This window comes from Bubalus kerabau, chromosome 2 (genome assembly GCF_029407905.1).
Source record: "Bubalus kerabau isolate K-KA32 ecotype Philippines breed swamp buffalo chromosome 2, PCC_UOA_SB_1v2, whole genome shotgun sequence".
In the NCBI taxonomy this organism is placed as follows: domain Eukaryota; kingdom Metazoa; phylum Chordata; class Mammalia; order Artiodactyla; family Bovidae; genus Bubalus; species Bubalus kerabau.
The window spans coordinates 105,016,330-105,030,786 of record NC_073625.1 but is presented as its reverse complement, the minus strand read 5'-3'; the positions used below and the strand labels follow the sequence as shown (position 1 = coordinate 105,030,786).

Genomic DNA, 14,457 nt, shown 5'->3' with positions numbered 1-14,457 from the left:
AGCAAAGTGGCTGTCTGAGGAGGTCTTAAAAATAGCTGTGAAAAGACGGGAAGCGAAAAGCAAAGGAGAAAAGGAAAGATATACCCATTTGAATGCAGAGTTCCAAAGAATAGCAAGGAGAGATAAGAAAGCCGTCCTCAGCGATCAATGCAAAGAAATAGAGGAAAGCAATAGAGTGGGAAAGACTAGAGATCTCTTCAAGAAAATCAGAGATACCAAGGGACTATTTCATGCAAAGATGGGCTCAATAAAGGACAGAAATGGTAGGGACCTAACAGAAGCAGAAGATATTAAGAAGAGGTGGCAGAATACACAGAAGAACTGTACAAAAAAGAACTTCACGACCCAGATAATCACGATGGTGCGATCACTCAACTAGAGCCCGACATCCTGGAATGTGAAGTCAAGTGAGCCTTAGGAAGCATCACTACGAACAAAGCTAGTGGAGCTCATGGCATTCCAGTTGAGCCATTTCAAATCCTGAAAGATGATGCTGTAAAAGTGCTGCACTCAATATTTCAGCAAATATGGAAAACTCAGCAGTGGCCACAGGACTGGAAAAGGTCACTTTTCATTCCAATCCCAAAGAAAGGCAATGCCAAAGAATGCTCAAACTACTGCACAATTGCACTCATCTCACACACTAGTAAAGTAATGCTTAAAATTCTCCAAGCCAGGCTTCAGCAATATGTGAACCGTGAACTTCCTGATGTTCAAGCTGGTTTTAGAAAAGGCAGAGGAACCAGAGATCAAGTTGCCAACATCCACTGGATCATCGAAAAAGCAAGAGAGTTCCCGAAAAGCATCTATTTCTGCTTTATTGACTATGTCAAAGCCTTTGACTGTGTGGATCATAATAAGCTGTGGAAAATTCTGAAAGAGATGGGAATGCCAGACCACCTGACCTGCCTCTTGAGAAACCTGTATGCAGGTCAGAAAGCAACAGTTAGAACTGGACATGGAACAACAGACTGGTTCCAAATAGGAAAAGGAGTACGTCAAGGTTGTATATTGTCACCCTGTTTATTTAACTTATATGCAGAGTACATCATGAGAAATGCTGGGCTGGAGGAAGCACAAGCTGGAATCACGATTGCCAGGAGAAATATCAATAACCTCAGATATGCAGATGACACCACCCTTATGGCAGAAAGTGAAGAAGAACTAAAGAGCCTCTTGATGAAAGTGAAAGAGGAGACTGAAAAAGTTGGCTTAAACCTCAACATTCAGAAAACTAAGATCATGGCATCCGGTCCCATCACTTCATGGCAGATAGATTTGGAAACAGTGGCTGATTTTATTTTTGGGGGCTCCAAAATCACTGCAGATGGTGATTACAGCCATGAAATTAAAAGACGCTTACTCCTTGGAAGGAAACTTATGACCAACCTAGACAGCATATTAAAAAGGAGAAACATTACTTTGCCAGCAAAGGTCCATCTAGTCAAGGCTATGGTTTTTCCAGTGGTCATGTATGGATGTGAGAGTTGGACTGTAAAGAAAGCTGAGCACCGAAGAATTGATGCTTTTGAACTGTGGTGTTGGAGAAGACTCTTGAGAGTCCCTTGGACTGCAAGATCCAACCAGTCCATCCTAAAGATTAGTCATGGGTGTTTATTGGAAGGACTGATGTTGTAGCTGAAACTCCAATACTTTGGCCACCTGATGTGAAGAGCTGACTCATCGGAAAAGACCCTGATGCTGGGAAAGATTGAGGGCAGGAGGAGAAGGGGATGACAGGATGAGATGGTTGGATGGCATCATCAACTCGATGGACATGGGTTTGGGTGGACTCCAGGAGTTGGTGATGGACAGGGAGGCCTGGCGTGCTGCAGTTCATGGGGTTGGTTGCAAAGAGTCAGACGTGACTGAACTGAACTGGCACATATATCTTTGAGATAGTGATTTTATTTCCTATTGGATATATACTCAGAAGTAAGATTGCTGGGTAATATGGTAGTTCATTTGTAATTTATTGAGGAACCTCCATACTGTTTTCCTTAGTGGCTGTACCAGTTTACATTCTTCTACAGTGTACAACGGTTCCCTTTTTCCACATCCTCATTAGCATTTGTTATCCCTTGTCTTTTTGTTAATTGTCATCCTAACAAGTGTGAGGTGATAGCTTATTGTGGTTTTGATTTGTATACCCCTGATGATTAGTGATATTGAGCACTTTTTCACATACCTGTTGGCCACTTGTATGTGTCTTCTTTGGAAAATAGTCTGTTCAGATCCTTTACCCATTTTTTCAAATGAGTTTTTTGTTGTGTTTTTTTGCTTTTGAGTTATATGAGTTCCTTGTATATTTTGGATATTAACCCTTTACTGGGTATGTGGTTGCAAATATTTTCCCCCATTCCATAGGTTGTATTTTCATTGTGTTGTTGGTTTCCCTTCCTGTACAGAGCTTTTTAGTTTGATGTAATCCTGCTTATTTATTTTGGCTTTTGTTGCCTTTGGTTTTGGTGTCAAATCCAAGATTTTGATTACTGATTCAGTCTCTTTACCAGTAATTAGTCTGTTCAGTTTTCTAATTCATGATTCAGTCATAGTAGGTTGCATGTTTCTAGGAATCTATCCATTTCTTCTTATGTTATCCAACTTGTTGGCATTTAATTGTTTATAGTAGCTTTTAATGATTCTTAGTATTTCTCAGTTTTCTGTAGTAATGTCTTTTATTTCTGACTTTGTCTTTTTTCCCCTTAGTCTAGCTAATGGTTTGTCTGGGGGGTTTTCTTTGTTTTTTTTAAAACAGTTCTTAGCATCTGTGATCTTTTTAATCATCTTTCTAGTCTCTATTTCATTTATTTCTGTTTTAATCTTTATTTCCTTCCTACTACTAAGTTTGGGCTTAGCTTGTTCTTCTGGTTCCTTGAGGTGTATAGTCAGGTTGTTTATTTGAGATCTTTTTTCTTAATGTAAGACTTTAAACTTATCTAGTAGAACTGCTTTTGCTGCATCCCATAAGTTCAGGTATGTTGTGTTTCCATTTTCATTTTATCAGATTCTTTATTATTTTTCCTTTTGATTTCTTTTATGACCCTTGGTTGTTCAGAATCATGTTGTTTAATCTCCACATATTTGTGAATTTTCCAGTTTTCCTCTTATATTGATTTCCAATTTTATAACTTTGAAGTTGGAAAATATGCTTGATATGATTTCAGTCTTTTAAAATTTATTAAGACTTGTTTTATGGCCTAACATATGATCCATCCTGAAGAATGTCCCATGTACTCTTCAGAAAAATATGTATTCTGCTGCCAGTGGATAAAATGTTCTGTTATGTCTATTAATTCCATCTGATCTAACTTGTTATTTAAGTCCAGTATGTCCTTGTTGATTTTGTGTTTGGATGATCTGTCCATTGTTGGAAGTGGCTTCTCAAAATCCACTACTATTATTGTATTTCTGCCTATTTCTCACTTCAAAATGTTAATATTTGCTTTATATATATTTAGGTGCTCCAATGTTGAGTGCATAAGTCATTTAAATTGTTACATCCTCTTGATTGACTTATCATGATCTAATGTCTCTTGTTGTAGTTTTATATAGGCTTAATGTCTATATTGTCTGATATAAATATAGCTACCCCTGCTCTCCTTCCAATCCAAACTACCTGTTTGCATAGAATGTCTTCTCCATCCCATCACTTTCAGTCTATGTGTGTCCTTAAAGCTGGAGTGAGCCTCTCATTGAAAGCATGTAGTCAGGTCCTATCTTTTTATCCATTCAACTAATCTGTGTTTTTTGAATGAGGATTTAATCTATGTACATTTAAAGTAATTATTAATAGGTGTTGGCTTGCTATTTTGCCATTTTAATTACTTTCTAGCTGTTTTGTAATTTCTTTTTTCCTTTCTTCCTCTCGAGTTCTTTTGATTATATGTATTGTGCTATGATTTATATTTTGTATATTTACTGTAAGTTTATGCTTTGTGGTTACCATAAGGCTTATATAAAACATTTTGTAGTCATAAGTCTTTAAGCTGATGACTTTGAATGCATACAAAAACTGTATTTTTACACTTCTGCCACCCTATTTGTGTTACTGTCACAATTTACATCTTTTTATATTGTGTATCAAATTATTTAGTTGTTTTTAATACTTCTGTCTTGTACTACAGCTTTAAGTGAGTCACCATTACAATACTGAGTATTCTGCATTCAGCAATATATTTACCTTTATTAGTAAGTTTATACTTTAATATATTTTCATATTACTGATTAGAGAACACTGTTCCTGGGTAGAATATTCTTAATTGGCAGTTTTTTCTTTCAGGACTTGAATATAACATCCCACTTCTCTGGCCTGCAAGGTTTCTGCTGAAAAATCCACTGATAGTTTTGTACTATCAGTGTATACGGAATGGCTTTGTATAAAGGTTACTTTTCTCTATTGTTTTTAAGATTCTTTGTCTTTAATTTTTGACAATTTAAAGTGTCTTTGTGCGCGTCTCTTTAGATTCATCTTATTTGATACTTTTTGGGCTTCCTGAACCTGGATATCTGTTTCTTTCTCAAGGTTAGGGAAGTTTTCAGCCAGTATTTCTCTGAATAAGCTTTGTTCTCTTTTCTTTTTCTGGGATGCCTATAAGATATATATATTCTCCCTTTGATGATATCCCATTAGTCCCTTAAGTTATTTTCACTTTTTCTCATTATTTTTTCTTTTTGTTTCTCTGATTGGATGTATTCCATTGTTCTGTCTGTAAGCTGGCTGAATCTTTTTTCCTTCAGTTTTCTAGTCTGCTGTTGAACCCCTTTGTTGAATTTTTCAGTTTGATTATTGTATTCTTCAGCTGTGTGATTTATGTTTGGTACTTTTTTATATTTTCTCTCTCTGTTGAAGTTCTCACTTTGTGCATTGCTCTCCTGACATCAGTTAGCATCCTTATCACCATTATTTTGAAAACACTATTGGGTAAGTTGGACTTCCCTGATGGTTCAGACGGTAAAGTGTCTGCCTACAATGCAGGAGACCTGGGTTCAATCCCTGGGTTGGGAAGATCTCCTAGAGAAGGAAATGGCAACCCATTCCAGTATTCTTGCCTGGAAAATCCTATGGATGGAGGAGCCTCGTAGGCAACAGTCCATGGGGTCGCAAAGAGTTGGACATGACTGAGTGACTTCACTACTGGGTAAATCACTTATCTCCATTTCATAAAGATTGGTTTCTGGAAGTTTATCTTGCTCTTTTGTTTGGAACATAGTTCTCTTTTTCTTTATTTTTCTTGACTCTTGGTGTTGGTTTCTGTACATTAAAGTCACCTCTCCTAGTCTTGACAGAGTGGTCTCAAGAAGATGAACTCATCAGTCAGCCTGGCCCAGATTCCTGGTTGTCTCTCAAACCTTTGTCTTTGTCTTCAGTAGCTCCGTCTGTTTGAGTATGTGTCCAGACCTATCAGTGTCCCCAAAGAAAGGCTCTCAGTCAGTACCTTGATGCACACTGATTAGAAGCTGTACCCTCAAGCAGCACCTCTGCTGAGTGTGTGTGTATATATATATATATTTATGTAGTTAAGTATACATATATAGTGTATATATATAATGTATATAGTTAAGCCCCTTCCAGGGAGAAAGTAGGAGATGTGTGTTTTTCTGCTCCCTTTCACTGAGCCCAGGTATAGAGCTATAGGGCTGGGTGGCCAAGGCAATGGGGCTGGAGTCCTTCTGTGCCTATTTAAAAGCTAGTGGACATGATGGGATTCCAGTTGAGCTATTCCAAATCCTGAAAGATGATGCTGTGAAAGTGCTGCACTCAATATGCCAGCAAATTTGGAAGACTCAGCAGTGGCCACAGGACTGGAAAAGGTCACTTTTCATTCCAATCCCAAAGAAAAGCAATGCCAAAGACTGCTCAAACTACCGCACAATTGCACTCATCTCACACGCTAGTAAAGTAATGCTTAAAATTCTCCAAGCCAGGCTTCAGCAATATGTGTACCGTGAACTTCCTGATGTTCAAGCTGGTTTTAGAAGAGGCAGAGGAACCAGAGATCAAATTGCCAATATCCACTGGATCATGGAAAAGCAAGAGAGTTCCAGAAAAACATCTATTTCTGCTTTATTGACTATGCCAAAGCCTTTGACTGTGTGGATCACAATAAACTGTGGAAAATTCTGAAAGAGATGGGAATACCAGACCACCTGATCTGCCTCTTGAGAAATTTGTATGCAGGTCAGGAAGCAACAGTTAGAACTGGACATGGAACAACAGACTGGTTCCAAATAGGAAAAGGAGTACGTCAAGGCTGTATATTGTCACCCTGCTTATTTAACTTATATGCAGAGTACATCATGAGAAATGCTGCACTGGAAGAAACATAAGCTGGAATCAAGATTGCCAGGAGAAATATCAATAACCTCAGATATGCAGATGACACCACTGTTGTGGCAGAAAGTGAAGAAGAACTCAAAAGCCTCTTGATGAAAATGAAAGAGGAGAGTGAAAAAGTTGGCTTAAAGCTCAGCATTCAGAAAACGAAGATCATGGCATCCGGTCCCACCACTTCATGGGAAATAGATGGGGAAACAGTGGAAACAGTGTCAGACTTTATTTTTCTGGGCTCCAAAATCACTACAGATGGTGACTGCAGCCATGAAATTAAAAGACGCTTACTCCTTGGAAGGAAAGTTATGACCAACCTAGATAGCATATTCAAAAGCAGAGACATTACTTTGCCAACAAAGGTCCATCTAGTCAAGGCTATGGTTTTTCCTGTGGTCATGTATGGATGTGAGAGTTGGACTGTGAAGAAGGCTGAACGCCAAAGAATTGATGCTTTTGAACTGTGGTGTTGGAGAAGACTCTTGAGAGTCCCTTGGACTGCAAGGAGATACAACCAGTCCATTCTGAAGGAGATCAGCCCTGGGATTTCTTTGGAAGGAATGATGCTAAAGCTGAAACTCCAGTACTTTGGCCACCTCATGTGAAGAGTTGACTCATTGGAAAAGACTCTGATGCTGGGAGGGATTGGGGGCAGGAGGAGAAGGGGACGACAGAGGATGAGATGGCTGGATGGCATCACTGACTCGATGGACGTGAGTCTGAGTGAGCTCCGGGAGTTGGTGATGGACAGGGAGGCCTGGCGTGCTGTGATTCACAGGGTCGCAAAGAGTTGGACACGACTGAGTGGCTGATCTGATCTGATCTGTTTGCCATAGTCCTATGGGACTTGGTGATTCTAAGTTCCATTGGCTATCAAAGCCCAGAGGCCCATCCCTCTCAGGTGACAATCACTGAAGTTAGCGTCTAAAACGTGTATAAGCCAACATGTATATTAGCTCCCTTCAGAGAAATGCTAGCAATCTGGTTTTACCTTTGGAATGAGCCAGAGGGAGAAAGCAGAGGAAGTCCCTAAAGGCTCTGTCAGCCTTTAGGAAGGATCTCAGCCAGCTCCTAGATGCAAGCTAAATTAGAATCTGAACCCTCAAGCAGCAGCTTGTAAAATATTCAGTCACATTCCTTTCAGGCAAAGACTGGGTGATGGACTTTTTTGCCTGATTTCTCAGAACTGATCGTAGGAGCATAGCCACAGTGAGTACCTCACATCCATTAAGACCTGTTTCTTTGTTTGCTACAGTCTTGTATGTCTCATGGACACAAGCCTTATTGGCTTTCAGAGCTAGGTGTTTGGGGGTGCCCACCCCTTGCTAGAATGGTTATCTTTAAAATCGGGATGCTAGAGTACCGTCCAAACCCTTCATTTCTCGTGGAGACACTGAGGAATCCCTGTGGATTGGGATGGTTCAGTGCCATCTCTCCCAATTATATGGCACTGAGCCAGGGATGGAGTTTATGGTGAGACTGTGCCTCAGTCTTTCCTGTCAGTATTTTTGATGTATCAGTGTGGGTATTTTCTCATTTGCTTGATGTGGAAAAGTCACACAGCTAGTTTCTGGATTTCTTTCAGAGGGAACTGCTCCATGTGTAGCTATACATTCAATGCATCCAAGGGAGGAAGGAAGTTTAGTAGCCTCCTGTCTCACCATTTTGGTTCCTCCATGGCATTTTTACTTTTTTATTTTCTTCCAGAAAGAACTAGAGAAGCAGAAGAGAATTAAGAGGAACCAGCAGCTGGAAGCAATAGCCAAAGAACACTATGAAAGGGTATTGCTAAGAAAGAAAGGTCTGGAGCCTTGGAAGAGGCTAAAAATGCAAAGCATGCAAAACCTCCAGGTATAGTGTCACACTCTTACCCACCTCCCCCCAACTCGACCTAAACCAGCAGGTGGGACTTTCAAATAAACACCCAATTAGGCCTTGGAGGTTGTTTGGAGATTTAAAAGTCAGAAAGATAAATGAATTGAGTGTGGATATTTATTTGTTTCAGATAACAGTTTGAATTTGGTCTTCCAAGGTAGGTAAAGACTTCTGTAACTGAATAGATTAGAAAAAACTAGAGTTCATTTTTTATTAGAGACCTCCAAAGCAGGATGGATAGAGGCCTCTCTCAATTTTAGCAGTGTGTGTAGCTAAAACAGCAGTGTATAGCTAGCTATGTAATAAAGGAAAAATCATTACCATAAGGTATACTAATCAGATTTCTACTGCAATAAAGCTGCCTAACATACAGCCCTAAAATTCTGTGGCTTACAATCCAAGTATTCATTTCCTACTCATATGTTTGTGAGAAAGTTTAGGTTGAGTTCAGGTCTCTCCACAGCCTCTCTTACTGGCTTCACCTGTTTTTCAGGGGAAGCTTTCACCTGGCAAATGTCTTAGGTACAAAAGCCAAACCCAATCATGTAAATGCCTATGAAACCTGGGCTTGTATCATGTCCACTAACATTCCACTGGCCACGGGAAGTCATAGGGCCAAACTCAGGGTCACTGAGGGGAGAAAGGGGCTCTATCTACTCTATTGGGAGACAGGATGAAATCACAAGCAAGCTGTGGTGTTTAGTCCTATTATCAGGAATAGTAATCCATTCTACCATAAATCAAATACCACTGAAATTCAAATTTATCCAGTGCACAGAACAGAGCATTTAACTAAATAATCAAAAGCTCAAAATAGATAAAATGTTATCCGTAGAATTCTATTTCATAATAAGGTCAGTAATACATACTAGTTATGACCACTGTTGTTTATACATTTGACCAAGTGAATATTGAAAAGTAAGGCTAATATTTTGGTTGTGAAAACTAGGATTAAAGATGAACAATAATGCTCTACATCATAAGAATCCTTGAAGGTTATACCTTTGTGAATGTGACTCAGGTTACTCTTTTTCCTCCCCTAGCCAATCTGTTCACCCTTCATTCTCTTTGTTCTCTTCTATTTTCACACTTTCTTTCCTTTTTATCTTTTCTAAATGCCCTCCATACTGTTTTTCTGTCTGCGATTTTTTGTCCTCTGCCTCTTAGTGTTCTGGAACTACTGAGTATCCCAAACCAGCTAAGAAGGCCAATTTATGGTGGTCAGGCCTGAGGGCACGAAGAGCCCTCCTATTGGAGGCTTTGCCCCATCTGTGCCCCAAAGTGAAAAGTCACTCAGTCATGTCTGACTCTTTACGACCCCATGGGCTATACAGTCCATGGAATTCTCCAGGCCAGAATACTGGAGCAGGTAGCCTTTCCCTTCTCCAGGGGATCTTCCCAACTCCGGGATCGAACCCAGGTCTCCCACGTTGCAGGCGGATTCTTTTCCAGCTGAGCCACATTATTTTCCTGATAATGATATGGGAGGGCCAGCCTTTAATCTACTTAGTAAACAAGTGTGGAAATGAAATTTGAATGGAAGTTTGCTTCCTGTAATATACTACCACAAAGATTATTCATATCAAATAGTTTGCTATCCATTTGTGTGCTCCTAGTTTTATCTGGCCACCTCATGCAAAGAGTTGACTCACTGGAAGGGACTCTGATGCTGGGAGGGATTGGGGACAGGAGGAGAAGGGGACGACAGAGGATGAGATGGCTGGATGGCATCACTGGCTCGATGGACGTGAGTCTGAGTGAACTCCGGGAGTTGGTGATAGACAGGGAGGCCTGGCATGCTGCAATTCATGGGGTCGCAAAGAGTCAGACACGACTGAGCGACTGAACTGAAAGACACAAAAAGCAGACAGGGAGTATAATAACTCACTCTTATATTCTTATCAGCTCTTCTTTTTTGGACCCTGTTTTTAACTGAATAAAATCAAAGGTATAAAATTTACAAAGAAAATAATCTATGGGTGAATAACCAAATTTTTTAACGTATTTATTTGGTTGCACCAGGTTGTAGCTGCAGTACTGCAAGGGGTCTTCGCTGCCCGTGCAAGGTCCTTGTTGTGGCATGCAGGATCTTTAGTTGAGGCATGCGCAATCTAGTTCCCTGACCAGGGATGGAACCCATGCCTCTTGCATTGGGAGTTTGAAGTCAGCCACTGGACCACCAAGGAAGACCCCCAAATTAAGTTTTTAAAAATTTATTTATAAGAATGTAAAAAGAAACCAGAGTTTGAGTTCAAAATGACAGCATAGGCTTTAAATATAGAAAAACCTAATTAAAATAAAACCAGGAAAACACAGATATGAATCCAGCATTTCCAAACTTTCCTATTCATAAAACCATCTGGAAAGCTTGTAAAAATGCATGTTCCTGTTTCCACCCCCAGGTGTTCTCAGTAGCTCTGGGTTGTTGGCCAGGGCGGTGGGTGTGGTGTGTCAGGGAAAATGCATTTTTTAAAAGTAGTCCAGGACCTTCCCTGGTGACCCAGTGGTCACCACCTTCCAGTGCAAGGGACATGGGTTCAATCCCTAGTCAAGGAACTATGATCCCACGTGCCATGGCCAAAAACATTTTTTAAAAGAAAAAAAAAAAAAAAGTAGCCCAGTAGATTCTGATCCAAGTAGTCTTAGCAGCACATTTTGAGAACCACCTCTCTAGTCTGTATTGAACAACAAGTGTGTTACCTATACTGTTGTAACAAATTACCACTAACAGTGTCTTAAAACACAAATTTTATTATCTTAAATTTCTGCTTAAGTCATAAGTCCAAAATCAGACTTCCTGGGCTGAAGTCAAAGTGTCAGTAGGGACAAGTTCCTCCTGGAGGTTCTGGGAGAGAATCTTGTCTCCTGGCTGTTTTCAGCTACTACTGGCTGCCTGCATTTCATTGCCCATAGCCATTTCCTCGGTTCTCTCTTGATCCCTTACTTTGATGTCACATCTCATATTGATGCTGTTCCTCCTGCATTCCTCTTACAAGAACTCTTGTGATTACATTTAGAGCTCTACCACATAACCCAGGACCATCTCCCCATCTTAAAATCCTTCACTTAATCACATCTGCAAAATCCCTTTTACCTTGTAAGGTAACATATCTGCAAGTTCCAGGGATTAGCCTGTGGCCATCCTGAGAGCCACTGTTCAGCCTACCACATAGGATAATAGAATGTTAGAATACTAGTAATCCTCTCCCGTCTCTTTCAACTTGTAAAGAAACTGAGCCTCAGAAAGGAAAACTCACTTGCTTAAGGTCACATAGCACATTGGTCACAAAGCTAGGAGGGAACTCAGCAACCCCTTCCTCCAAAAATCCTGCCCGGTTCAGGCATGTCTTCTGTGCTGGGTGGGAATCAGAGGGATACGTAGATACCAACCACCAGCTGAAAGTTAAAAAAAAAAAAAAAAAAAAAGTACCAGTGCTGGAGAATAGTAAGAGGAAGCAGTAGCTGCTTCATCCATCAGAGCTGACTTCCAGGAAAGGATAGAAAAAATTAAGAATGAAAGAGGGTCTAGTTAAACAGTTACTGGCTTCTTTATACTGCATTTTTGTGTTGTTTTCAGAAGAGTTATTTAGCATTTTCCCTACAACTCACATGTACCATATTCCATTTGTTCCAATAACCACTTTTAGAATTTTAAAGGCATCTTCTGACTATCTTTTCCTCCCTGGTTCTCTTGTGTTTTCCTCTAAGGGAGGGTAGGAGGCAGTGTGTTTCTGGCTCCTCTTGCCTTTTGGCTCCCAGGTGCCACAGAGACCTCCTGGGAGTGTGTGTGACTGGCCAGTATGTGTGACTGCCAAGGGACTCATTCAGGTCAGTCACATTCACATTGCTCAGTGGTGAGACGAGGCTTAGAAAACATGCCCATTTTTCTGGAGAGGACTAAGAGAGAAAGGCTTTTTCCATTTCAAGAATGGAACAGTTACTTTTTAAAATCTATAAAGTCAGAGTTGTATGTTTATTTTGATAGAATGATACTCTGAGCCTTTTAAGTTGGTAAGACATTAAATTTTACATCATGTTATTTTTCTATCAAATGATTCTGTGGTTTACTGATAATGTCTAAATTTCAATGCTGGTGACAGCTCGTTCTACAAAACAAATTGAAAGTATTGGCACTTCCTCAATTAGACAGTAGTTAAGTACATAATAAAGAGAGGTTTGTTATGCAGTTGCTGCCCAAGCTCCTGGAGATCAAAACAGAGTGTTGCCAGCCACCCACTTCAAAACTCAATGCAAGTGACCTAATGGTTTTGGAGGTTGTTTATTCCATTTCCTTAATAACCACCCAGTCATTGTGGTCTTCAGAGAGTCAGCATTGAAAGGCTATGCATTCTGTGAATCTAAAATCCCCATATAACACAGTCAAAGTTTTTAGGACATAAATGAATGTCCTTAAGAGAGTAACTGCCTACATGGGGTTTACAGCATCACTTGCCAAGGTGATGTGTATTTCCTTAAATGATTTAGGATATAAGAGATAATTCCCTTTTCTCATTTAAAACATTGTCCAGGTGGCCAAAGAGCATCACTCTTTGACCCTACAGAGGAAATGCCTGCTGACCTGGTTCCAGTGGAGTCAGGAAAGCCTGGCTAAGAAGATGGCCCAGGCTGATCAATTTTATTCACAAATATTGCTTAGGAGAGTTATCCGGAGCTGGCTACAGGTAAGGCCACAAGGAAGAGTTGTAAATGCATGTCTCTGTCCAACACTATGCTAGAAAAGTAGGTGTACTCCAGATGTCAACAGTCATTATGTTTTTTTTAAGAACAATATAGAAGAGGCAATTCAATCCACTGCTTTGAAATGAATTTGAAAATGTCAAATCAGTTTTTTGTTAGTATAAAACCTTAAGCACATTTCTTTTCACACACAGAGTATCCATATAAACTGTAAGGTGTCACTACATCAGCTTTTGTTTTTATACTAATCTGTTTCTTGTCCCATAATTGCTCAAGTGATTTTACTAGAAACCTGCCCCCTCGGTCTTAGAAGGGTTTCTGCCCCTCTGCTTCCATTATCTCTTTAATCCATGACAGAGGATATGGCCTTGGCTGCCGTAGCCTCCTTATACCTCCCGTGTCCTTCGTTTGTTTTGATTCTTTCTCTTTTGTAGTATTTGCTCGAATTTTTTGTCTGTGATATTATATGCCTCACTTTCCCCCCGTCTTCATCCCCAGCACCTGATTGATCTAGACGAAGAAGTAAGAAAACTGTGCATACATTTTCTTCAGAAGAAGATTTTCAGGGCCTGGCGTGACATGGTCAGGGAGGCCAGGGTCGATTCTCAGAACAAGCACCAGATTGCGGTGGAACACAGTGACAGGTGAGGTTTTCATCTCTGAAAATTCACTCACAATTTCACAATTGCCCGGGGCAGAGGCTAGAAGAGCTGACCACTCAGAAATGCCCAGCAGGGTGAGCAGCCCCAGCTCGCCCCCTGACTCTGTGGGTGAAGACGAGAGTAACCCCCTGGAACTCCAGGGTCCCCCTCTTTAAAATGAAGAGGAGGGGGAAGATGATGCCTGCCTCCCATCTCACAGGATGGGTCAGCAAATAGTGTGAAATGTGATATACATGCAAAGGCACAGAAGCAGAGGTACTGTGTTCTTTGTCATATAGTTTTACCTTTTGTTTTTACAAATATTCTTTATTGTGAAATATAACGCAAATATAGAAAAGTGCTTAACTCATACCAGCAAGCTGAATGAGCACCATAAAGGGGATGACGCTCCTGTCGCCACCGCCACCGCCCCTGAGGTTGAGGGGTAGGACACTGTGGACCCCAGAAGCCCCCGCGGCCCCTCCCTCATCACAGGTCCCACTGTCTCCTCACAGAGGTAAACTACTCTCCTGACCTTTATGATAAACACATCCTTGCACTTCTTTATTTTTACCTCCTAAGTATGAAGTCTTCAAGACTTGGAGTTTTATATAAGTAGAATCATATGTCCTGTTAATATTTATAATACAGTGATGACTTATTTAATTCAGTGTCTTTGGGGAATAAACTATTCCATATAAGTACACCAGGGCTTCCCTGTAACTCAGATGGTAAAGAATCTGCCTGCAGTGCAGGAGACCTGGGTTTGACCCCTGGGTCAGGAAGATCCCCTGGAGCAGGAAATGGCTACCCACCCCGGAATTCTTGCCTGGAGAACCCCACGGACAGAGGAGCCTAGGGGGTTACAGTCCATGGGGTCGCACGGCTGAGCAACTAACACTACTACTAAGT

The 14,457-nt window shown here is 40.6% G+C and overlaps 1 protein-coding gene across 9 annotated transcripts in view; it reads left to right on the top strand.

Moving 5' to 3' along the window:
• CCDC191 (coiled-coil domain containing 191) overlaps positions 1-14,457 on the top strand; it is a 101,733-nt gene that overhangs the window by 74,392 nt on the left and 12,884 nt on the right. For 8 of the 9 annotated variants that reach the window (XM_055568223.1, XM_055568222.1, XM_055568221.1 and 5 more), the window contains 3 exons: positions 8,039-8,182; positions 12,736-12,888; positions 13,403-13,548. In XM_055568223.1, the coding sequence (XP_055424198.1) occupies positions 8,039-8,182; positions 12,736-12,888; positions 13,403-13,548 (443 nt within the window). Of the gene's footprint in view, positions 1-4,282; positions 4,346-8,038; positions 8,183-12,735; positions 12,889-13,402; positions 13,549-14,457 lie in introns of those variants that run through there. The other variant, XM_055568228.1, reaches the window with a different exon arrangement.